Genomic DNA, 27,339 nt, shown 5'->3' with positions numbered 1-27,339 from the left:
CTGTTTGAAGGATAAATACCGGTTAAGACAGCAGGAAGAACACCAAGATCTTTTGCGTCTGACAGAGAGAGGGGATGGGGCCATGGTTTGACACCTCACCCAAAAGACAGTGGAGCATTCCCTCAGCACTGCACCAGAAATGTTAGCTTAGATTACGTGCTCCGGTCTCTGGAGTAGACCTCGAACCCAGAACCTTTTGATTCAGAGAGATGGGCATTATCACCATAGGCCAGTGGTTGTACTGAGTTATATACGCATATGGGCTGGGTCAGAATGAAAATAAGTAACTCCAACTCTGTAGAATCTTCAGTGACAGCATTGCTGTGCTCGGAGTGTTCCTTCCAACTCTCCTGAATTGTTTCATTATCAGAAAGCTATGAATAAATTATTACGGCCTCGACGTATGTAAAGTGAGTCCATTTCAAACAAACAAGCAATTGGTTCCCGGAAGAGCTAAGTATTGAAGATGCCAAATCAGCTCTTGATGTTGCTTGCTGTGCGTGGATATTCTGTTGACCACAATACTCTCCTTGGGTTTACTCACGTCTGATTCAATGCAAAGCTCTGGTGAAGCAATCCAATCAGGTTAATGCAGTTTGTGGTTTGCATCAGAAAAGTTGAAAACCCATGCCAGACACTGGAGCCTACGTTCCAGGCCAACACTCAGCAGAACTAAGGGACTGCTGCATTGTTGGAGGTGCATCTTTTCATAGGAGATATCAAGCACTTGACAAGAATAATCAGCATATTGAAAACATATTGAGGCACTCACAATGGAACATACGGCTTCTATTACACGTACTATAGATTTAAATGTGAATTCATTTGCCCTCAGTCCTGTGCTGGACATGGAATGTATATTGTAAATATTAAAAGTACAGCAATACCCAAAGTCCTGGGCTACTAAGTGATGGGTTACTGTTATAGTGCAATCTGTGCAATGCAAGTTCCCACAAATGGGAAAATGAGGCAAGATTGATTGACACCAAGTTTATCTTTCAGCTGCCTGCGGGTTAAGAAAAGAGACAACAGATAAGGCATTTTAGTTTTGAGGCTATGTTAGGGTGGAGGTGATGAACCTTGTTTTAACTGCAACAATTCATACTTGCTTCACCAAAGGTCAAGGACTAACTACACATTGAGGTTTAGTCTGGCTTGCCCCTTCCCTGATCACTTGGATATGCAGACATGGATTGTTCATGTAGCGTGAGCCATCATATTTCACCAGTATAGTTGCCATTTCAGTCATTTGAAACAGAACATCTGCTTGAAAAAACGGTCATTGCAGAAACTGACAGCGTGCTTTGCAATACTTATAACAATTGGCCAGTCTTGGAAAACCTAATCCCATTAACACTAAAGCCAACTGTTTTGTTCTGCTGTGATTTACATGAGAAGAACAGCAACTGTGAATCCAGAGAGCTGTTCCCCCATTCATTGGAGAAATTCCAGACATGTTTCAAAAGACAATATCCAACATTCATATCAGTTTTGGCCGACATGTGACTCCAGAGCCATAGTAATGTGGTTGATTCTTAACTATTCTCTGAGATGATCTAGCAAGCCATTCAGTTCAAGAGCAAGTAGCAATGGGCAACAAACACATGCTTTGCCAGTGATGCTCCTGGACCATTGTAACTTAAAAACAACAAAAGCAGGAGATGAGGAGAAGACATTACATTGGACAACATTGACAGGATTTCACAGCACAGCAAGAATGCTAAGTTTCTGCTGTACTTCAAATCTATTTCAGTCAGACTGGTTTCAACAACTCAAACAAGCCAGCCCAGCAAGGAGACTACAGTCCCTAGTTATAGGACACCTAATTCTCAAGACAGACCCAAAACATAATTCTGCTTTCTCTCCAGAGGTAGGGCCAAATCTGGTGAGCTTCTCCAGCAATTTCTCTTTCTGTTTCAGATTTCCTGCATACACAGTTCTTTATATAAGTAGACCGCGATATTTTTACTATCCACGTTAATTAAACTGACCCTTCTCTCTCTCTCTTCTCTCCTAAGTATACATCTAAAATGCATTATCTCACATCCCGTCCTGCACTGCAATCCATTCATCCCTGTGCTCACTGGGAGACCAGGATCTGACCAAGGTCAATGCCTCAGAATTTTACATTTCTAATTCTCCTAAATCTGATTGTGGCCTCTTCTACTCCTGAATCAGCTCTGGCCTTTTGCCCACTGCTGACAGTCATGCTCCCAGCTGTCAAGTCTTTGGAATGTCCTTCCAAATCCTCCGTGCCTCTCCCGCCTGAAGATTAGCATCATTTCAGTCTCTTATACAATAGAATTACACCATGATAAAGCCCAGTGTAGACCATTCAGCCCATCATATCCACGCCCACTCTTTGAAAGTGCTATCCAATTACTTCCACACTCCTGCACTTTCATGCAAAACAACAAATGTTAACTTTTCAAGAATATATCAGTTTGGTTTGGAAAATTACGAATGAACCTGCTTTTTTCCAACAGTGCACTAAAGATCTTAAAAAAAAACAGCTGCATTACCTTGTTCCACACTTACCCATGCTGTTACAGTTAAAAACCCATCAGGATTATTCCAGCATCTCTAGAATGATCAAATTTCTCGACTATGCTGGAAAAAAAAATCCTACAAGGATCAAAAAATAAGTTGTCATTTTAAAGGAAAAAAATTTGCTTTTGTTTGATAGTTACAGAAGAATTGGAGATGGCCGAAAACAGGCAGTTTGACTGACCGACAGGAATCACCCAACTGGGCCGTTAGCAGTGAATTGTGGGAAGGTTCTGAATGTGTCAGATGACCAATGACTGGTTTTAGATTTTAATGCTTGAAATGTCCCAGAGGAGTAGCTGATGTATGGGGCAGGTTATTGAACTAAATTGTGGAGCACACAAGAGACAGACCAGAAAAAGATATGGTTTGTACCCGCGTTCAAAAGGTGACCCTTTATAAGATTGTCCAAAGTTTCTGATTGAAAAACAGGCAGGAAAGTCAGATTATGCTCCTTAGAGTGACGTTCAGTAAAATCCAACCTCGCCCCCCGCACCCCAACCCACCCAGCCTCCATCTTCCGTTCCTCAAAAAAACTGTGAAAGTTACATTATCCAGCACCACATCAAATGGCATTTCTGACAGTTGAAGTATTTTTCCTTTAGCATTTAGCGTGAAAACAATTAAAGATAGGGAGGCTCTAAGGAGGACAAGATACTTGATTTCACGTTTTCTTTGATTCTTACTGTTACCTTAAACTGAGTGGCTTCGGCCCCTTTTCGACTCAGCACTGTCCAATCCTGGATATGTGCCAGATAACATGAGTTTTACCGTAGTGATTTATCGAGCCTTATCTGAGAGATATGGGGGATATCTTCTTGAGACACAGGAAATATGTTCCATTACAGAAAGCAAGCGGAAAATTCAATATTGGTTTTAAAGTTATGCAAAGTTTTAACAGAGTAGGTCTGGAAGGCCAGCTCTCTACATTTAGCAGAGACAAAATGAGACGAAGTTCTGAAGATGATTCACTGGACCCGAAACGTTAATCCTGCTTTCTTTCCACAGATGCTGCCAGACCTGCTGAGCTTTTCTGGCAATTTCTCATTTTGTTTCTGATTTCCAGCATCTGCAGTTCTTTGTTTCTTTTTCTCTCTATGTTTGGCAGGTCGGAGACAATGGGATTAGAGTTTGACAAGGTCTTTGAGAAGGTGGGGAAGGGTCTCCACACAGGATTTATTCACCATTGAAAGTTTCACCATAGGGAATAAGAGAGACAGAGGGAATTCCACCTATTAAGGTAAAACCAGATAATTATTTGAAGGAAAGAACAAAAAACACAGAAGTAAAATTAATTTTGCTTTGGTCTAGTATAGAGATAGCATAGACATGGAGGACCATGTTCCCATCTTCTGCATTGTAAATGTATATGGCTCTATGAACACTTATAATAAACTTCCTTATCTGTTTGCCCCTAATCAGTGTGACACAAAATTACTTGCAAATAAATTCACAGAATCATCATAGCGCAGAAGGCCATTCAGCTCATTGTGTCTATACTAGCTCTTCAAATGAGCATCATCACCTTGTGCCACTCTCTTGCTTTTACCCCATGCCTATAGTATTACAGGAAGCAAGGCACAACCTGCATTTTAATTGAAAAGGCACCCAACAACGTTATGGGTAATCTCTGACCTGAAGTCAGTTTGTAGTCTAGGTAAGAGGGGTGAAGAGGCTGCGGGGGGGATATATAAGGAATCCTTATGGCACCTTCTGGCAAGATTGGGCAGACTGCAATATTGAAACGCATCCAATTTTAATCTGATACACTGCACACTGGAAAAGAATCCAATTCAATGCATAATTTACTGGCTTGGCAGCACTTGCTTAGTAAAATACTCCAGTCAGCTGCTGACAGAAACAAACGGTAAATGTTCTGAGATGTCTGTCCCGAAGAGTATGTTCTGAATCTTGCCCACTGATCGTTAAAGTTTCTGTTACAATAAACATATCACTGTGAAAGATAATTAACCTGGAAACGGTATACGTTTACAAAACAACGAGAATGCACCTGCAAATCATATTTAAAAGGCATCCTGATGACATATGAATGGGAAGGGTTTAAAAAGAATATGGGCCAAATGCCAAGAAATTGGGACTAGATTACTTTCGGATATCTACTCGGCATGGACAAGTTGGGCCAAAGAGTCTGTTTCCATGCTGTACAACTCTACGACTCTATAACTCCCCATCTTCCATTAGACACAACACAGTCAGTCAAACAGGTCTACGCCACACTGGCAGGTGTACAAGGGAACTCAGTGTGTGAATTGAATTATCTGCTCCTACATCAGTGAGGAAGTGTTTCCGTTCCCTCACCTGCAGCCCCTTCTGCTCGCTATCACGTTGCCTTTTGTGAGATCTTGTTGCACATAAATTTGGCGGCTGCCTGTTCCTCAATTACAATATTGCCCATACCTCAGAAGCACGTCCTACATTTTGGGATATTTTGAGTTGCCATCTGAACACAAGCCTCATGCAAGCAAAAAAGTATGCGATAATAATTGTTTCCTTAGAAGCTCTTAAAGATAAATCCAATATCAGCGGAAAAAGAAAACTGGTAGAGATAAGAGAGAGGAAATATGCAAAAATAAATTCACAAGAGAATAATTCACAAGTCGGCATCCGGAAGTAAATAACTGGTTAGAATTTCAGCTGAAGATTCTGGGTTAGAGACACTTTCCATCTTTCAGATGGCACCTAACTGACTGTAACATCCATATCTTATGTCTTTTAACATCAAGGAACCTGGCTATAGCAGATTACAGCACAATAGTCAATGTGCATCATTTCAGGTATGTCCATCCAGTGTGTCCCCTCCACCAACCCCAAGCCTCAATGCCAATGTCATTTTCCCAAGCACTGTATGTGGCCTATTCACCAAATAAGAGCAACTCTTTATTTCAAACTGCAGCTTGTGGAGCCTGACTAAGTCATACACAACATAAGGGGAGAGCACTTAAGAGCATATAAAATAGGACATCATTAGACCTCTCAGTCACTTAATTCTTCAGCCCCATTTTAAAATAAGGTTTCAGTGCAATTCTGTGTTTATTTAATTATTTTTGGTATTTGTGTTCAACTCAAGAGCTACCCCTCCCCACCTCAAAAGTTTGCTTGTTTCTCCTCCCCAATCCTCTCTTCCCATGAGTGAAATGTGATCAAAGATTTCTAAGCAATTTGGGGAGCCATCAAATCTCTGTCAATATGGCAGGAACGTTGGCTCAGTGGTTGGCTCAGCGCCAGGGATCCGGCTTTGATTCCAGCCTAGGGAGACTGTCTATGTGGAGTTTGCACATTCTCCCCCTGTCTGCCTAGGTTTCTTTTGGGTGCTCCGGTTTCCTTCCAAAGTCCAAAGATGTGCAGCTTAGGTGGATTAGCCGTGCTAAATTGCCCTATAGTGTCCAGGGATGTGCAGGCTAGATGGTAAATACAAGGTTATGGGGATAGAGTTGGCGACTGGGTCTGGTTAGGATACTCTTTGGAGGATTGGTGCAGACGTGATGGGGACCAGGAATACACTAACATAGGGAACACAAGAAGAAGTAAATCTGTAAGATGCAAATCCATGAAAACGATACATAAGAACTGGAGGTCTGTTGTTGGTTGTATTGACAACACCAGTACAGTGGGATTATCAGAAACCTCATTAAATCCAAGGGATAGAAACTAATCTGACAGTCCAAGTAAAGTCCTATCATTCCCAGAAGTCATGTACACATCTTTTATGATAAAAGTCAATTGAATAGGTTCCAACCATTCAAATATTTCCAACGTAGAGTGTATAGTAGAAGATAAAAGACAATAAAAGCAATTTTTTAACATATATATAAAAGGTCCTTTTAGACAAATTGTTGAATACCATAAGAAATACATAATCATTTCTTAAGAATATAAGATGTAGGAGCAGAAGTAGCTCTGCCCCAGGTCTCAACTCTTCTTTTCTGCCAGCTCCTCATAGCTCAGAACTCTCCATCTTTTTAAAAAAACCTATCTCCCTCCTCTTTTAAATACTTTCAGTATCTAGCATCCACAACTCTCAGAGGTATTCCAGATATTCCAGATATTCACTACTCTCTAGGAGAAGAAATTTCTTCTGTTTTCAGTTTTAAAAGTGTCCCCTTATTCTGTCACTAAGTCCCATAGTTCATGATTCCCTCACTAGTGGAACCATTCCCCTCATTAACTACTCTATCAAGCCCCCTTCAGATTGTTTCAGTAAGATCACCTTTCATTCTTCTAAACTCTAATGAATAATGGTCTAACCTATTTAGCTGTTTTTGGACGTCAACCCCTTTTATCCCAGGAGCCAGCCTAATGAATCTCTTTCAAAATCCAATGTCAAAATATTCTTTCTTAAAAATGAGGACCAAACCATGCACAGTACTCCAGGTGTGGCCTCACCAACATCCTGTACCATTGTAACAAGACTTCTCTACTTTTAAACTTCAACCTCCTAACAATAAAGGTCAAAATTCCATTTGAGTATTTGCTGAACCCACATGCTAACTTCTTGTGTTTCTTGCACAAGAATTCCCAGATCTCTCTGCGCTGCACTTTTTTCTATCTACTTGTAAATCATAGTTGACATTTTACCAAAGCACACGACCTCACACTTTCCCACACTAAACTCCATCTGGCAAGTTTTCACCCACTTACTCAACCTATCTATATCCCCTGGCAAATTCCTTATGTCCTCATCACAACAACGCTGTAACAATAGTGAACACTGCAGCCTTTTTAATTTACTTTCAGTTCAGCTCTTTATTTTTTTTTGACTTTTTCTACAAGTTTTTCCCCTCAAAATTGAACATTGGACCTGTATGATATTTTGTGCAGATAGACAAATTCACAAATGATGAGTCTTTACTGTCCAGGGCTCAGAAGCCACATTAAAACATGGTGCATTCCAATAATCAGTGGCATCTCAAAGATAAAAGCTACAGATTGAAACACGAGAGTTAGACAGACATCTCTATTGTCACAGGAAATCCAAACTAACATTTAGGATATGCTAGTGACCAACAGACCATTCAAAAAGAGACAATTTTCTCCATGAAAAGATCAGAGGAGTACAAGAGAACAGCAGCAAAATGCATTTATATAGCACCTTAAACTCACAGTAAAACATCCCAAGGTGCTTCACTTGAAATGTTACCAGAAAAAAGATTAGGCTAAAGATGATGATTTGGGAGGGATGACCAAAAACATAATCATAGAGGTTGGTTATAATGAGGGGAGCAGCTAATTGGAGGAGAGAAAATGGACAGTCACTGAGGTTAAAGGAGGGAGTGCTACAGCATAGGACCCAATGGCTGAAAAGGAGGAGAGGTTGGATGTCAAGGGTGTGACAGTCAATTCTAAGACTCCTCTCCTCCCCACCTGGTAATACGCAAAGTCCTTCTGAAAAAGTAGAATACAGGCGTAAATAGGAAACTGTACCTACAGCCTCTCTGTAGCTCTTGGTCGCTCTGGTAACAGAACAGGGGTCAGCCACACACTTAATGACCTCAGCGAATTAGCTCTCTCCCTACATTATAGATAAAGAGTCTTGCTTCAGTGTGAAAATGACAGAAGATGTCTACATTAGATCTCTGACTAAATCTGTTCTGAGTAAATGCAGTCAAGGATAGATAGGAGAAGCTGAGTGGACATTTCTCAGCCTGGACTGTGATAAGCCAGTGCCACCAAGTAAAAGCTTCACGGCTAAATCCAACTTTTCATTCACTTCAACTAAGGCTGAGACTTAACCGACTGCAAAGCCAGATAGAACCAAGACAAGATCATGAATTATTATTTTCTATATCCAGCCAGTGAAAACACAACAAGTACAAAATATTGAAGACCCATCCAATTTTCAAAAGGACATTTTACTAGATTAAAAAAAGTTGATTTATTACATTGTAAAAGTAAGTTTTATTTCCGTACACAGCAACAAGCCTGGTGGCCTTAACTCACAGATTAATAAGACAGAAACACCCATTGCATTGATGCATTTTTTTTTAAATGACCACAAAGTTTATTTCCCTCTTTCATGGGTCTAAACTAATCACAATGCGAAGATCCAACAGAAACCTCAAAGCAAAAATCACAATGTTTGTGAAACACCAACCTCGACATTTAGGTTGTACTTAGATGAACAAGTTGACACGCCAAAGCATACAGGGCTTAAGGACTTTTGTGGCACAGTGATAATGTCCCTGCCTTTAAGCCAGGAGGCCCGGGTTCATGTTCCACCTGCTCCAGAGATGTTTAAGAACAAGTTGATTAGGAAATGTCGACAGGGCTAGAGGTCAAATGATGGAAAATGGGATGCGAGTAGATGATGCTTGATAAGCATTATAGACATGATGCACTGAAGGATCTCTTTCTCTGTATCGTAAAACTCTTAGAAAACCACAGGCAGTGAAATGGAAGAACTTGCATTATTATAGTGCCTTACAGCTGATGAAGAGGCACTTTCAAGTGTAATCTCTTGTTGTAATGTTGGAAACGTGGGATCCAATTTGCAGACAAGATCCCATAAGCGGCAATGTTATCACAATCACTATGCTTTGGTGTTGCAGAGGGACAAATATTGGCACCTGGGAGATCATCACCAGCTGCCTTCGAAATAGTGCGGTGGGATATTCTACATTCACCTCAGGGAAGAGACAGGATTTTGGTTTAATACTTGACTTGAAAGATGGCACCTGAAACAGTGCAGCACTTCCCCAGTGCTGTTTTGGAGTATATTATATTTTATTGATGCAATTAGTAGACAAAATGCAGATTCTTCATCGTGAAATCATTATAAACCTCTACTTCATGGCATGCTCTGTTGCTTGTACTATGACAGATTCTGTGATCAGGAAAGGAGACAGAAAGCCCGATTTGGGCATTACACTAACAGGGGCCAGTCAACCACATTGAGTTGCACATCCCCAGAGCCATAAGTCACACAAGAGTATCCATGCTCAACTCACGGGTGCTACTTCAAAAAGCACACTAAAGATTTACTACTTAACTACCCCGTTCACCGATGAAGACTGACCTTTGAGTTCAGATGGTGTTTGAACACCATTTGGTCACTGAAAGCAAACACATGGAGACGTTAACTTGTGCAAGGCATCCAATCACATGAAGGACATGACAGCTTTGAATGACCAGAAGCTGGAGTCTTTGCTGAAAATGACAGGGTTTGATAGATTACTGGAGGGACCCAGAATCTCTCAGAATTACTGTCAAGCTCATCGCTAAAGCAATGAGAGATAAGATGCTAACTGAGCAGCGCTACCCTATTATCTGTTCACTTGCCCTGCAGATTGACTGAAGGAGTTTGGTACAAACATTAATATTCAGTCAAGCTTGTACAAAATAGCATAAATTAATTCTGCATTCCGAGATAGTTTCTTCATCCCCACAAAGCACAACAAACCACATCTCATTCATTCCCACTGCAGGCATTTTCAACACAATATATCATGTCTCATTTACCCCTAGTATGTAATGACTGACTTGAACAAAATTTATTTAGCATATTGCAACTAATATGGGCTCTGAGAAGTGAAAGATTATACTTAAACCTGCAATGCTCTTCATTCATCATTTTAAGTTGCTTTTCCGAATATTGCTGCTCTTTACCCAACAGTATTTCACTTGTATTTTTACACTGGCTCAATCATCAAACTACATTAAATAAAATCTTTTCAAATTTCCTGTCAAAGAAATTGGACTTTCAGGAGTTAAGGGATTCCTTTGTTGACTGGATAGCTCTTTCAAAGTGCTGGCACCAGCAAGATGGGCAGAATAGCCTCCTTGGCTGTACAGTTCTGTGATTTGAACATGTTTTTTCAGTGCCAACTCACACTTAGAAAGATGTAAGAATGGGTCTAGTTAGATCTCTGCAATGTAAGCAAAGACAGTAAGGAAATTCTTCCACCCATCCTTACAATTTGCTGACAGCTTAATGACACTGCTATAATTTCCTGTTGTCGGTTTTTAACGCAGAGCATGGTGCAGTCAATTTACTAATGAAATTTGGCGTCATTGAATTACACCAATCTCATGTGGCCCTTTGCCTCCAAGGTTCATTAGCAAATACTGTGCAGACAAAGGATTTGGTTTAAGCACATCATGCTTACGCTTGCTTCTTGAAAACGTTATCCAAAGCCTTTTCATTCCCCTGCTCCTTCCTCACAGCCCTGCAAACTCTCCCCCTTCAAATAGTTAGCTGATAGTTATTGAATGTGCTGCCATCACACTTGCAGGCAATGGCTATAATACAGGCCAAAACAACCGACTGCATAATTTTTTTTTACATGTTGCTTTTGCTTCTTTTACCAATGGATCTGAAATCTGTATCCATCCTTAAAATGACCCTTCTGCCACTGAATACATTTTAGGTACTCTGTCAAAAAACCATTCAGAATTTTCAAGTCATCTGATCACCTTCTCTGCTTTAAGTCAGGAAACCCAAGCTTTCTAACCTCTTCACAAAATCGGCACCCCTCATCCCTGGTATTATCTCAGGAAATCTCTTCCATACCCTTATCAAGTGTTGTAATAGTGTATGCTCAGAATTGAACATATTACTCCAGCTGAGGCCTAACCAATAATGTATAAAGATTTAGCCTTAACTTTGTTGCTTTTGTGCTCTGTACAAAAGCAATCTCAACTTCAAACACTTTTGTTCGTTCTATAAAAACCGAAACAACCGTGGATGCTGTAAATCAGAAACAAAAACAGAAATTGCTGGAAAAGCTCAGCAGGTCTTGCAGCATCTGTGAAGAGAAATCAAAGTTAACGTTTTGGATCCAGTGACCTTTCTCAGTTCTTTTCTTGGATGCTGCAAGACCTGCTGAGCTTTTCCAGCCATTCCTGATTTTTGTTCCCTCCTGTAATCTGTTCTTCTCCTCCTTGCTGTGTGCTACATTCCTGAGTTCTGTGTCTTGCAGCAAACTTTGACTTTATGCCTCAGGCCTAATCAAAATTATATATCACAAAATTGTATATACTGATCCCAACACTAGTCTCCATGGAACACTACTATACGCACTGATAAACAACATTTCACCTCTGTTCTGCTGTCACTTTGCCAAGTCTGTTTCAATGAAATTACTGACTCTTTAATCCCAAAGACCTTGATTTCCCTAACAAGTTCACTCTGTTAGACTTTATCAAAAAGCTGTTGACTCTCTATATACACTACATCAGTGGGCATGGTACAGTCTATATGTTACTGTTAGTGACCCAGAACTATAGACAGTGACCCAGACAGAGATGTTCAAATTCTAATATGGCAGTTGGAAGCAAAGTTAATTGAATAAATCTGGAACTAAGATCTAGTATCATTAATGGGGCCATAAACTAGTGGATTATCATAAAAACCATTCTAGTTCCCTAACATTCCCTAATGAAGCAAACCCACCATCATTACTCAGTCTGGTCAAATCCACACCAAGTGGTGGAATCTGAAATAGCTTAACAAGATCCCAATTCTAATCCAAGTGCTGTGCAAAATGATAACAAAGAACAAAAATTGGACAATGAGGTACCTCACAAAGTCACACACAGCGCAGTGGACACTGCAAACTTTTCCACAGTAATATCCAGGGCTCCGTGTTAATGCTGGGAGAGCTGTCCCACAGGCTAATCATACGCAGAGCTGGTTTGGTGCAAGACTCTTCTCTCACCATACTAAGGTATGTTCTTTGCCACTGGTGGCAGAGGGGAGAGATCCTCTTTAGATGCCAACACAGTAGCATACTGATGGGAGGAAGTCTCCTGTTAGCCCTCAATATTGATTCTGCACACCATACATTCACGTGGCATTGTGGTCAGACATGGGTAAAGGGACTTCCTGTTGCTTACCACCTCCTAATAACCAACCACTCCCCATCCTTCCAGATAATGAATCAATACTCCTCCACATCAACACCATTTCCAAGAAGCACAAAGGGTAGTGAGGACATAGAACATATTCGTGGTGATGTACATTGGGACAGAGAGTCATAAAGTTGTACGGCATGGAAACAGACCCTTCAGTCCAATTTGTCCACGCTGACCTGATATGCTAACTTAATTTAGTCCAATTTGCCAAGAATTGGCCTGTATCCCTCTAAACCTTTCCTATTCATTTACCCATCCAGATGCCTTTTAAATGTTGTAATTGTACCAGCCTCCACCACTTCCTCTGGCAGCTCATTCCATGCATGCACCACCCTCTGAAAAAGTTGCACCTTCGGTTCTCTTTAAATCTTTCCCCTCTTACCTTAAACCTATGCCCTCTAGTTTTGGACTCCCCCACCCTGGGAAAAAAGACTTTGACTATTCACCCTGTACATGCCCCTCAAGGTGGCTCTGTAGTATCACCGACGTAAGGAGAAAACCAAGTTGTTCTCACCAATCTACCTATTGTGTATGCGAATGTCTCCATGGACACAATTCCCACCTTCCCACCGCGCCATGTGGAGCTACCACTATGTTAAATGGCATGGATTCTCCTCAGAACCAGCAGATACAAACTGGGTCTCCACGAGACACTGGAGGCCAGTTGCAGCAGCAGAATCTTATTCCTCAACAATGTTTAACCTGATGATTGGTCCAGCAAGTTTCTCACTCATTGGTGATGCCATGGGACAAAACTTTAATTTCATGAGGAGAGCATGCCAGGACCAGCACCAGGCAGACCTGAAAATCAGTTGGCAAATGCCAACACAGAACTACTGGTGTGCTGAATGCTGCATGGGGGGGAGGGCGATTGCCTCGTGGTATTATCACTGGGCTATTAATCCAGAGACCCAGATAACATTCTGGGGACCTGGGTACAAATCCCGCCACGGCAGATGGTGTGATTTGGATTCAATAAAATATCTGGAATTATGACGACCATAAACTCATTGTCAATCGTCTGGAAAAACCCATCTGGTTCACTAATGTCCTTTAGGGAAGGAAACTACCATCCTTACCTGGTCTGGCCTACAATGTGACTCCAGACCCACAGCAATGTGGTTGACTCTGAGCTCCCCTCTGAGCAATTAGGGATGGGCAATAAATGCTGCATAGCCAGCAACGCCCTCGTCCAGTTAATGAGTAAAGAGCATTCAACAAACAAAGCTAAAGCAATCACAAAGCGAACATGTTGGATCCAAGTTCTGCAGCGCTGCACTACCCATCTTGAAATGCAGTGGACAATGAGACAACTAATTAGAGGAACCAGTAAGCATCCTCATGTCAGTGGTGGCAGAGCCAGTGCTCGGTGCTAAAGATAACGCTGAAGTGTTTACAAATAAGCTAGAAATGCCCAGTGAGCAATCCCCCTCATCCCAATGTCTTCACCAACTCAGATATTAATCTTCACCCAATTTGACTCACCCTTCCCAACACAGAAGACTCTGTGCACCTAGGGCTATGGGTCCTTACAACGTTGATCCTGAAGACTTGTGCTCCTGCTCAAGCATTACCATTAGAGTGATCAACCTGGCAGTGGGGTGAGTGTGTAGATATGAGCCAACAATTAAAAAGCAGGACACCTCCAATCCAGCCAAATACCACCTTCCCAATTAACTCGTTGAGCATTCTGCTGGAGAATGTTGTTGAAAGCTCCATCATTTATGTTGACACAACAATAACCTGCTCTTTAACGCTTTCCAAATCACATTATAGCCTCTGCAGAACCATGGACACAAAATTTAAATTCCAGAGACAAGGTGAGAGTGACTGCCCTTGACTTCCAGCCAGTATTTGATGCAGTATGATATCAAGGAGCCCATGCCACCAACAACCAGATTCAAAGAACTAATTTTTAAAAACCTAGTTACGGACTGATAGAATCTGAGATTGTTTGACTTTTGTCACCATTCAAGTGGATGTGGTGAACAGGTTTTACACACAGCCACCATCTTGTTTCACTGAAATACCAGCAACAAAACAGCCACTTGGGAATAATCACAAAAATACTTTCACCATCACACAGAAAATATTGTGCTTCACTGCTCCAGGATGGGCACCAGGGGCTGAGTACAATAGTGAAGCCTGTTTTCCCAAAATTTAAGATGTGAGATTGCATCTGTGTAGCACCGCTCATGACTTCGGGTCCATTGCAAAGTGCTTTCCACCAAATAGTTAAGAGCTGCAATGTGGGAAAGCCAGCAACTGATTTGTGCATAGCAAGATCCCATAGGCATTTGAGGTGGGGAAGGAGGGGGGGTGCGAGATAAACGATTGTGTTGTCCGTTTTAGATGTTGAGGGATACAGCGGAGAATGTTCCTGGACCTCCACAAGGCATCGACGTGCCTTACCATTTTATTCAAAAGCAAACACATGTCCAACGGCACAGCGCTTCCTCAGATTTGCACTAAAGCGTGAGCCTAGGCTCTGTGCTTTGATTGCTGGAGTCGAACTCCAATCCACAAGTCTGACTCAGGGGCGAAAGGGCTACCCACTGAGCCACAGCTGACATCCTGCCAGAATATTAAACAGTTAGCACGGTCTGACAATGCAAGTGTAAAAATTATCTGTGCCTAACTCAGAGGAACGTTGCAGCTGACACTGATGCCAATTTTTTGTGGTATCCAGGAACTAATGGAATGGGGAAATAATGTATACAGTCAGCTGGGCAAACATGAATCCTACTCCCTGCTGACAAATCATAAATCGCCTTTGATAGTGGCTATGGAGAAATCTCTGCTCCAGACTGTACCACCAGCAAGGCCAAAGAAAGCTGTGCCAGGGAAAAGGAAGGCTAAACAAAGTGCTGAGAAAAATCGGAGCGTTGGGTGATAAACACCATTTGGCCACCAGTCACGTTGTTTTATTTAAACCCTCTTCTTAACTCGACTCCCACAGGGCAATGGCTAAAACAGGAAGACTCCCCCCCCCGCCCCCCCCATATGTCCCCAGATCTGAATGACAAGTAACAGAGTTCATTTAACCCCTCATCTCAGTTCTGTATATCAGCCAAACTCTTCTGGTGGACATCTTCATTTTTCTAGGCCCAAAACATCAGCCTTCCTGCTCCTCTGATGCTGCTTGGCCTGCTGTGTTCATCCAGCTCTACACCTTGTTATCTCTTCATTTTTACCCACTTTGGTTCTGTAACCCTTTAAATTGGCCATCAAGTATGTATCAGTGGCGATTCTGAGATTTGCACTCGATTCCCAGTCTTAACATTTTTTGGGCAGTGATTTAAAGATGTCTTCTCCCAAGTGAGTGGAAAAAAAACACTTCCTGAATAGACTTCTGAATGGCACGGATTTTAAGTTGAAGGTCATTCCCCCTTCTTCTGGAAGCAGTTTATCCACCCTATTGAATCCATTTTTATCATTTTAAACACTTTGATTAGATCACCCTTCAACACTCTAAAGCCAACAAACCAAACTAATGCAATATGTCCTGATAATTCAATCTTTCAGCCCTTTTAAATTCACTGAGAGAGGGAAGTATTGACTGGGGGTCTTAATCCAGCAAATCAGGGCATATGGCAGAGCTGCTCTGAAAACGCTGTGCCAAATAATCTCTCAACTCCTTCTCATTGTGACAGAGGAGGGTAAGGATTGTTGTGCATATTTTAGCAATCGTGTTGGATTGAAGACATGGGAAAATACAAATGAGCCATTTCAAAAAAGGCTATTCAAGGCAGAATAGGTATCGGGAAGTACTGACAGTACGCGAGCCAGTCACAGAACATTTCCCATTCCAGTGCTATATGAAATACAACACAATGGGAAATTGCCATAAACATGATTCCAGGTGTCGAAAGACTGATTCAGGACTTGCAAGCTGGGATGCTTATAAATTCACACCCCATGCAGCGAACAGAAAAGATCACTCAGGCTCAGAACGGTGCTGGAGAACAATTTAAAGATTTGTGCTTCAGCTGTTGGTTCTTTGATGGGGAAAAATGCAAACAAAAAGGTTTTGCTCCCCAAAGAATCAAAGCTAGCAAATCAAAACCGAAGTGTTTTGTATCAAAAAACATAACACTTCTGACTAGCAAATCTGCTAAGCTCCACACTACTAAATAGTCCTGTCCAAAAAAAATTATATCCCCACTCTCACCCCTCTCCAAAATCTTTTAAAATCTAATTTCTTGACACACTCATCAACAACCACCCCACACCAATTATCTAGAGAAGCTGCACCCCATGGATAATAGTCACAGCGAGACTGTTTGACATGACCAAAGAACATTAGTCTAGAAAACCGTAGGTTTGCACAGCAGCAAATACCGATCCATATATAACATCTTTCATGACCTTAGCATATCCCAAAGTGCTTAGCAGCCGTTGAAATCTTTTTCTGCAGTGTAATGCAGGGAAACAGTTTGCACGCAGCAGGATTGTACAAACAGTAATGGGATAACGACTAGGTAATCTGTTTTAGTGATGTTGCTTGAGAGATAAATATTTGCCAAGACACTGGGGAGACTAACTCTGCTCTTGCTCAAATATTACAGGGATCTTTCACACCGACCCAAAGAGCTGCACTTCTGACATTGCAGCACTCCCTCAATGCCCAATTAGAATCATCACCGTAGGTATACTCAATATGAACCCCTGCCCTTAGGACTGAGAGGCAAGAGTGTGACAAACAGAGAGCAGTAGCTGCCACAATAAGTCACATCTAGTAGAGGCCAGCTTCCCAGTACATCTTCCCACTTCAGCACCTCAACAATAGGAATGGAATGCATATGGATATGCCTCGAAACAAGAAATAATTTCAATGCTTGAAAATGAGTTCACTTATCACGTATCTTGCAATTCAAACCGGGAGTAGGCACTTAAGACATTATACTGTTTTCTGACAATGACAAACATTTCTAATCTTCACTCAATTAAAACCCTGAAGGCTGAACATCAACCCAACATTGTTATTGCCATTATCCATCATAAAACAGTCAACAACTGCATTTAAATTAATAATTGTTCTACAAGCTGAACAATTCAGAGTGGCTTCATCTGAATTCCATTAATCCAATAAACAGGACATCACAAAATTATTATTCAGCTCTGGAACTGCATTGGGCCAGAGGGTTTGGAATGTAATTCCTCAATTGTTTAACTTAACCACGCAGTGCTAACGATTTGAGCTATAAAATGCAAATATGTAATAGCCCCAGCAAGGCAGGCACTGCACCTCATCCATCACTAGAGCGGGATCTTTTCATTCAGATAATGTGCATCATTTTAACATTGCAGAGGTGGACTGCACCTCTGAGTATTTCGAAGCACCACTGCATAATGCAGCAGAATGCAGGTTGTTTCATCCAGGTTTGAGCTGAGACAGAGGAGAAAAGGAACACCTTGCCAAGACTGAAAATATTGCAAATGTTTTATAACACAATTTATCTCAGCATATAAAAAAATATAATTAGTTTAGCTTGTAGTTCACTGAATTATTAAATTTAAAAGTTTGACGTTTGTACAGTACAACTTATTTGCAATTGTTTAATACTGTTTTGTCTGAGTTGGAGTGTTCTGAGACCAGTTTCTTTCTTCCCCTTGGAATCAATGCCTCACAATTCCATGGATTGTTATGTCCTCTCCATTACATACATTCTCAGTGCCTCAGTCTTCTTGAGTAACACAATCCTCAGGCAGTTCACTTAGTCATGAGGGGACATCACAACTTCACCCAATCCTAGGCTCGCCCTACATCTGATATCCATGCACCGTCCAGTAAGAGTCAAACAAGCAAGGCCCCAGCCAATTACAATAGCAGTTACTGTCAACCGGCCAACTTGAGCCAACTCTGCACAGACCAGTCTGGATTAATCCATTCAGTCACTGGGTATCTGAGGTAATGTGTTTATATTGGACCATCAGTTTAGTGTGACATACAGCAACCAGTATCCAATTCAATACCTTCAATCCTAATACAAGCAGAATTGGGCTATACAGCTCTTTCGAGTGTCTCCATTATAAATAACAGGTAAGCATATAAGCTTTCCAGAAACTGAAACCTGCTTAACACAGAAGAACATGATGAACATAATTAAAAAGGTGAAAGAAGACTTGCTTTGTTGGAATACTGCTTTGGGACCACCCCGTCATGTTTGAAACCAAATTAAGCACAGTACGTTTGAAGAGTGGTTGCTGTTGTTGTTTAAGAAAATTAGCAGCAAGGTCCCACAAACAAGCAGCAAGATAATGGCTTGATAATTTATTTTAAATGATATTCATTAAGGAATAACTAGCATGCAAAAACACTGGGAATAAATCCACTGCTATTCTTTGAATAGTGCCATATTATCTTCTACATCCACCCTGGAGGGAATATTACCTCTCAGTTTAACATCTCGATCAAAAGATAGCACTTCCAACATTCCCTTGAATATTGCATTGGAGTGTCAGCCTAGATTGCATGCTGAGTCTCTTGAGTGAGATTTGAACTCGTAACCTTCAGAGTTGAGATTTTTTTCTAACTAAGCCAAGGTTTCACATTTAGTTTTACTATTATTTTAAGTATTTTTGTTTACAGAACAGCCGGCCACATTGCAGACAAAACCACGCAGATTACACCATTTCTGAAAGACTGCCCAAGACATGAATTTCACCTAGGGTCACCCTCACACCAAACAAACCACTCCTGATCCAGATCGCCACATCATGTACTCAATGGAACCATGGTCAACTTTACTCAGTAAGAGAATTTTACTGGACAGAACAGCGCAGTTAAGTCCTACACACGTCTCTGTTCCAACAGCAATGCAGCACTTTTCTGAGCTGTTCTATCGGAGGGACCTTTCAAGATTTCTGCTTGCCTCAACATCAAACTGCAGAAGGGAAGAGTAATTTGGCAGAGGCAGCCTGTGTGCTTCTACACTGCTGCGGAAACTTCTGGATTTATCCTATCAGTGGCCATTCTTCTCGTGGAACATCGACTTGTGCCTTTCAAAGTCAAACCCAGCTGAAATTGTCATGTACAATCCCTAATACGCAGGGTTACAACTGGATGCAGGTAACAGAACGGAGCTGATCAGTTCCTATTTAAGCCAGCGGGCTTGTGAGAATACATCTCCCTTGGAACCTGCCCCCAAGTCCTGAATTCAACACCCCAGCCTCAAACAGGACGCAGGGGTATAGGGTTTAGGGAGCTGGGGTGGGGGGGGGGCATGGAAATTAAAGACAGGAGCTTTGGTCGGTTCTTAACAAAAAAGTAAACAACTCCAGTCCGCTGGTGGAGACGGTGAAGCAGGGCGGGATGAGGGCGATGCCCTCCTTGGTCGAATAGCCCGGTGACCAACACCGTTTCAGACCAGCCACTTGGACGCGTGAATCTGTGCCCTCTTTAATTTATATTGGGGAGAAGGGGTAGGAGCACCGGAGCAGACGGGGCAGAAGGAGTTAAAAACGAATTGCGTTGACTGCAGTCAGCCAAATTACACAGAAGAAACAAAACACACCACCCAGGAACCCATCTTTATCCAGAGGGCGAATCATTTCGTCTGATATCTACAACAGAAGGGCCGATGCTGAAATTCACAAGCAGGTCTATATTTAAGCCCCCACGCTTTTTGTTTTACAATGTACAGACACCCCCCCGCTCTCCTGTGAATGTTTACCATCACTGGAATATAAGAGGCAGTCCTCCTTGCAATCGCGGTTCACCCCCACGCCAAGCCCGGGTTCAGCCCCTCTCACCTACCGGAGAGTTCATCGGGCTCCAGTCCACTGTCAGTGTCGATCCCGGCCACCACGAAGTAATCGGCGAAGCGGCAAGATCCCGAGTTGCTGCTATGATTCATCTTGGCCGCCGCTGCTCTGCTACCGCTGCTGATCTCCGGCTCATTCTCTCTCCGCCTTGTCCATATTCTTCACCCTCCCGGAGGCTGGGAGAGCTTCCTGAGCAGGCACCGTGTCTCTCTGCGCTGCTTCTCCGTCTACCTCCTTCTCACTCTCTCCACTCTGTGTGTGTGTGTGTGTGTGTGTGTTCACTCCCTCTCTCGCTCCCCACACTGCCTCCTGACGCACTGCAGGCGCCACTTTCAAACCAGTTTCCAATTCCCCCAACCTTGCCTTTGTTTTGTTTCGCCTACATCTTGTTCAATCCTTCGTCTTCCTACGAGCACCTGAAATCCAGGCCCCTCCAAGCCTTAGAGAGAGGGATGTCCAGCCTGGAATCAGCAGACAACTTAAGAGTTAGGATATGATCCGACCTGACAGTAGTTTTAAACTATTGGGAATACACAATGAATGGGAATATACTGAGAGGAGGAAATACAGTCATAGAGCTGTACAGCATGGAAACAGACCCTTCAGTCTAACCCGTCTGTCCCTATCAGATTTCCTAAATTAATCTAGACCCATTTGCCAGCCTTTGCCCCTACCCCCGAAATCCTTCCTATTCATGTACCCACCCAGATGCCTTTTAAATGTTGTCATTGTACCAGCCTCCACCACTTCCTCTGGCAGCTCATTCCACACACCCATCAGCCTCTGTGTGAAAAAGTTGCCCCTTTGGATCCCTTTTAAATCTTCCCCCTCTCACCTTAAACCTATGCCCTCTCATTTTGGACTCCCCTAACTCTGGGGAAAAGATCTTGACTATTCACCCCCATCCATGCCCCTCATGATTCTATAAACTTTTTTATAACCCTATCTAGCCAGATCCCACCTAACCCTTGGTATGATGCATGCTGAGCTTCCAAAATACCTTGCCCCACTGTCAAGCCTTGAAATCTGTGGTGATCCCTCAATAAAATCTGTGGGAAGGAGGGAGGGGTGGTTGGGGAGAGATCTGTGTGATTGGAAGTCAGGGGGAGGCCTGTGAAAGGTGGGGGCGGGGGGAGCTGGAGGAGCTGGATGTGTGAGACCAGCTCTCTCTTACAGCAGGAGCAGGACTGTTGTAACTCAGTGACAGCAACACCTCATGGTTGGTCACCCCACATTTCAGAGCGAGGGGTCCACGTAACTAATGGCATGCCATCATTGATGAGGGGAGGGAAGAGGCAGGAATGAGGGAATGACAGATTCACAGGGGGCACAGGGTTTGGAAATTCACAGGGTCTTGCAAATACACAGAGACAAGAAACAATTTAAACATAAGCGTGAAAAGTTTAGCACAGGTGTGAAGTATTTTCACCTTTGCACAAACACTAAAGATGTCTGGAGAAAATCGAATGGGAAGACCTATACTGACTCAAGAGCAAGGCAGAGTGAGACACCCTCTCCTCATGAGACCCTCTGTCTCAGTTAGGAACCATAAGAATGATACGATGTGGAGGTGCCGGTGTCGGACTGGGGTGGGCAAAGTCAGAAGTCACATGGCACCAGGTTATAGTCCAACAGGTTTATTTGAAATCACAAGCTTTCAAAGCGCAGCCCCTTCATCAGGTGCAGGAATGATACAGCACAGAAGGGGGCCATTCAACCCATTTTGTCCATGCTGACCCCAAAACACCCCGATGCTCTTTCTAATTCCATCTTCCTGCAGACGGCCCATGGTCCTGCAGCTTACAGCATTTAAAGTACAGAACCAGGTAATTTTTAAAACAGTTTAGGGTCTCTTCCTCCATCACCAACTCAGGCAGCAAATTCCAGACACCTACCATCCTCTGCGTAAATAAAGTTTTTCTTCCCGTCCCCTCTAATCCTTCTGCCGCTTCGCTTGAGTCTACGACCCCTGCTTTTTGAACTCCCTGCCAAGGGAAACAGGTTCCTCCTGTCTACTCTATGTGTGTTCCTAACAATACTGTATATCTCGTATGTGTCATTCCTCAGCCTCTCCACTCCAAGGAAAGCAATCCCAACCTCTCCAATCTCACCTTGTTACTACAGTTCCCCAGCCCTGGCAACATGCTGGCAAATCTTCTCTGCACTCTTTACAAAGCAACTACTTTCTTTAATGTTGTAACTTTCCTGAAATGTGGTGGCCAGAACAGCACACAATAATCCAGTTGTGGCCTCGCCAGAGTCTTATGCAGTTTCATTTCTATATCCCCACTTTTGTAGTCTATACTTCTGCCAATGAAGGAGAGCTTTCCATACGCCTTCTTTCCAACCTTATCTACCTGTACTGCTACCTTTAGGGAGAAAAAAACACAAAAGAACCACAGATGCTGGAAATCTGAAACAAAAGCAGAAATTGCTGGAAAATCTCAGCTGATCTGGTAGCATCTGTGGAGAGAAATCTCCACAGTTAACCTTTCGGGTCCAGTGACCCTTCTTCAGAGCCTTTAGGGACATATGTACTTGCACACAAAGATCTTTCACTAGGTGTTTGGTACACTTACCTTTATTGGTCAGTGCTTTGAGTATAGGAATTGAACTGTCTTGTTGCAGCTGTTCAGGACATTGGTCAGGCCAGTTTTGGAATTCTGCATTCAGTTCTGGTTGCTCTGCTTTAGGAAGGATATTATTAATCTTGAAAGGGTGCAGAAAAGATTTACAAGGATGTTGCCAGGATTGGAGGGTTTGAGCTATAGGAAGAGGCTGAATAGATTGGGGCTATTTTCCCTGGAATGTCAGAGGCTGAGGGGTGACCTTACTCAGGTTTATAAAATCATGAGGTGCAAGGATAGGGTGAATAGCCAAGGTCTTTTTCTGAGGGGAGGGGAGTCAAAACAAGAGGGCATAGATTTAAGGTGAGAGGTGAAAAGTGTAAAAGGGACCTAAGGTGCAACTTGTTCACACAGAGGGTGGTGCGTGTATGGAATGAACTGCCAGAGGAAGTGGTGGAGGCTGGTACAATTACAACATTTAAAAGATATCTGGATGGATAAGTGAATGGAAGGGTTTAGATGGATATGGGCCAAATGCTGGCAAATGGGACTAGATTAATTTAGGATATCTGGTCGGCAGTTAGACCGAAAGGTCTGTTTTCGTGCTGTACATCTCCACAACTCTATTTCCTCCTCTCAGCATATTCCAGTTTACTGTGTATTGTCTTGTTGCGAATAGTTTAAAACTACTGTCAGGTCAGGTCAAATCCTAAATCTAATTTGTCAGCTGTGGCTCAGTGGTAGCAGTGTCACCTCTGAATCAGCGGTATGATTCACTGTCCAGCAACATAACCATGTATTCTGGGTTGATACCCCAGTGCTGGATTAAGGAGGTCAGGCATTTCCTCTCACATTAATAACCCATGATAAAGAGTCAGGAGAACAGCAGTGAGCCCAGAGTCGGAGCAAATATTCATCCCTCAGCAAAACAGATTACCAGATCAGAAAACAAAAAATGCTGGAAATCACAGCAGGTCAGGTAGCAGCTGGATAGCTCTTCAGCAAAGCTTTATCAGGTCATCATGTTGTGTGGGAGCTTACTCTACACAGACTGGCTGCTGTATTTCCTATTTGACTAGTGACTCTACTTTGAAAAGTACTTCACTGGCTTTTAGGACATACTGAGAATTGTGGGTGCTTTTAAAATGTAAATCCTTGATTTATAATTCTGCAATGCTATTTCAGTCCTATTAATGTTTTATTGTCCTTTGAAGCACATTGGACTAAGTGAAAATAGGTTTGTAACACCTATAGCTGGAGTAAAAACTTGTCTAGACATTTGTTTTGTGTGAACCCAGCCCAATGCTATTTCGTTTCTTGTCTTTCGTGTGACTAATATATTCTTTGTCTCAGACTGCTGACTGTTGTATCTGCTGAAGGATATTTGACTTGAGTTCATGTGTACCGTTATGCCCATCAATTTTGTAATCAGGCCCCCATTAGCCAAGGAGGGAGAGAGATTCGCTTTTCAAAGCATTATTTTGATTGAAAATGCTTGTTTTAGGATCAACTGAAAATTAAGCGTTAAAAAAAGTGGGACTCTTTAGCATGTGGCGTATTGATATAATCACTAGACAGGAAGCATCTGTTCAGAACATGCTTCAACAATATCAGTAATATACTGGTTATACAGTAATAGATACAGTACATCACTGCCACAATGTGTAATTACTCACAGACTCACAGATGTTTGCAGAACAGAAGGAAGCCATTCAGCCCATTGTTTCGGCACCAGTCAACAGATCTGACTACAGTAACCCTTGAGGCTATGGTAATGCAAGTAAATATTTAAATTCTGCTCAAATGTTATGTATGTTTCTAATTTGGAGTCAGTGTAGGGCTCCTGAGCCTAGGCTCATCTGCTTTTCTCTCTCCATTCCTTTCTTCTTTTCTCGTTTTTTAACTTTACTTGTACTTACCTCTTGGGAAAAGAGCATTGTGGTGACAGCATCGGCAGCAGCAAGTGGACCCAGCACAGACTTGAGTGGGCCCAGCCTGGACTGGAGTGAGCTCAGCGTGGACTCAAATGGCCCAGCCTGGACTGGAGTGGGCCCAGCGTGGACTCCAATGGCCCAGCCTGGTCTGGACTGAGCCCAGCGTGGACTCAAATGGCCCAGCCTGGTCTGGAGTGAGCCCAGCGTGGACTCAAATGGCCCAGCCTGGACTGGAGTGGGCCCAGCGTGGACTCAAATGGCCCAGCCTGGACTGGAGTGGGCCCAGCGTGGACTGGAGTGAGCCCAGCCTGGACTGGAGTGGGTCCAGTGTGGACTGGAGTGAGCCCAGCCTGGACTGGAGTGGACCCAGCCTGGACTGGAATGGCCCCAGCGGTGTGGACTCAAGGTGGCCATGCCCGAGATGAGTTTGAGTTCCCAGGCGCTTCTGATAAGGTGGTCCTAGTGCCGACACATGGCTGGTCCAATGGAAGTTACTTTGGGCACAGTACAAGACGCGGCGAGATCAGCAGCAGCTGTATCAGTGAGGTGGGCCCAAAGCAAACTTACAGCAGCAGTGGAGTCGAGTTTGAGCTGGGCTTTACCTCATGGCTGGCCACCAGGCCTGTGGCCCTTGGCAGAGCACGTAACAAGAAGGACTGTAAAGTTAAACATTATTTCTTAGTTTCTTTATTTTTCTGCCTTTATATTCCACACTTTGGTTCAGTTTTCTGTGTTTTAAGATGGCGCCAGAGAGTAGTGACACTATACAACATTTTTTGCTGTATTTTGACACTAAATAAATTGATAAATAATTCAAAGATCTTTTCGGGCTGTGAGTTCCAGACTTCTTCAGCCCTTTGGGCAAAAAACAATTCTCCTCAACTCCCCTGTTAACTTTAACCTCTTGCCTTAAATCTATGCTCACTGTCCCCATTATTGTCCCCTCTACCATTGGAAAAAGTGTCTTCCTATCCAACCTATCTCTCTCCTTCAAAATCTTATACGCCTCTATCAGGTCCCCTCTCAACATTCGCTGAACTCCAGCCAACCTGTTCTTTCCTTGTAGCTGAAACCCTTGAGCCCAGGCAGATCTGTGGTAATTCTATTCTGTACCCTCTCTCATGCAATTACATCCTTCTTAAAATATGGTGACCAGAACTGTATTTAGTACTCCAGTTGTGGCCTAACAAGTGTTTATCAGTTCCACCATAACTTCCTTGCTCTTGTATTCTAAGCCTTGGCAAATAAAAGCCATAAGCCCTCTTAGGCACCCGCTACCTTCAGGGATCTGTGGATATGGACACCAAAGTCCCTCTGATCTTTACTACTTTCCAGAGTCCTAGCATCCATAGGGTAATACTTTGCCTTGTTAGCCCTCCCAAAGTGCACTATTTGACGCTTCACTGGGTTGAATTCCATTTGTCACTGCTCTGCCCATGACAGACACACCAATACCAGCGTCCTCGACCAGGCCAACATCCCCAGCATCGAGGCACTGACCTCCCTTGTTCAGTTACAATGAGCTGGGCATGTCGTCCACATGACCGACACGAGACTCCCTGAGCAGGTGTTCTAGTCCCCGCTCTGAAATGGCAGGGGAGCCCCAGGTGGGCAGAGGAAGCGCTTCAATGATACCCTCAAGGCCTCACTGGTGCAGTGCGACATTCCCATAGACACCGGGGACTCACTGGCCCGAGACTGTCCAAAGTGGAGGAGGAGCATCCGGGAAAGCATCGAGCACCTCAAGACTTGATGTAGGGAAAAAGTGGAAGCCAGGCGAAAACAGTGTAAGGAGCGCACTGCCTCACCAACGCCCCACCCACCCCATCCCATGACCATCCTCTGCCCCAAAGTGTAACAGAGCCTGTGGTAGCAGCATCAGTTTGTACAGCCACCTACAGACTCACCGTGAGAGTGGAACAGGGCCCTCCTCGTCTGTGAGGGACCATCAATGATGATGATTCTGTTGATATCCTCCTGGGGTTTGTGGCTCCCCTCAATATTTACCAATTTGGATAATAACCTGTACATTTCAGTATAAATCATTCATGTACATCCCACTCACACCTCCTCTCTAACTCCCTATGTTAATATCTTCTAATATTTCACAGTCCTCTACCCCAATGTCTGTACTGTGCCATCCTTTCCTATTGTGAAGCTGCCATTAAGTATTCCTGGAATCCCTATAGTGTGGAAACAGGCCATTTGGCCCAACAAGTCCACGCCAACTCTCCAAAGATCATCCCACCTACACTCACCCCTCTACCCTATCCCCGCAATGCTGCATTTCCCATGGCCAATTCACCTAACCTGCTCATCTTTGGACTGTGGGGGGAAACCGGAACACCCGGAGGAAACCCACGCAGACACAGGGAGAATGTGCAAACTCCACACAGACAGTTGCCCGAGGCTGGAATTGAACCCAGGTGCCTTGTGCTTTGAGGCAGCAGTGTTAACCATTGAGCAACTGTGTTGCCGTGATCTTCTAATCATTGAGGACTGTGCTCATGTCTCTGGCTCCACTCACAAACTATCTCTATGTTCTCTCGTGGGGCCTACTCTTTACCTAGTTATTCTCTTCCTCTTTATATATTTATAAAATCCCTTTGAATTTACCTTTATTCTATCCATCAAAGCTTTCTCACAACACTGTC

General features: G+C 43.1%; 1 protein-coding gene across 1 annotated transcript in view; it reads right to left on the bottom strand.

Moving 5' to 3' along the window:
- The window catches only part of LOC125485368 (DENN domain-containing protein 5B-like), a 105,973-nt gene extending 85,547 nt beyond the window's left edge, over positions 1–20,426 (bottom strand). Inside the window, exon 1 of the mRNA XM_048607811.1 lies at positions 20,177–20,426. Within this exon, the coding sequence (XP_048463768.1) occupies positions 20,177–20,276 (100 nt within the window). The 5' untranslated portion in view covers positions 20,277–20,426. The remainder of the gene's footprint in view (positions 1–20,176) is intronic.
- Positions 20,427–27,339: the final 6,913 nt, after the last annotated feature.

Source organism: Rhincodon typus, chromosome 18, assembly GCF_021869965.1.
Source record: "Rhincodon typus isolate 14 chromosome 18, sRhiTyp1.1, whole genome shotgun sequence".
NCBI classification, from domain to species: domain Eukaryota; kingdom Metazoa; phylum Chordata; class Chondrichthyes; order Orectolobiformes; family Rhincodontidae; genus Rhincodon; species Rhincodon typus.
The sequence above is the reverse complement of the archived record's forward strand: the minus strand, read 5'-3'. Positions and strand labels throughout refer to the sequence as shown.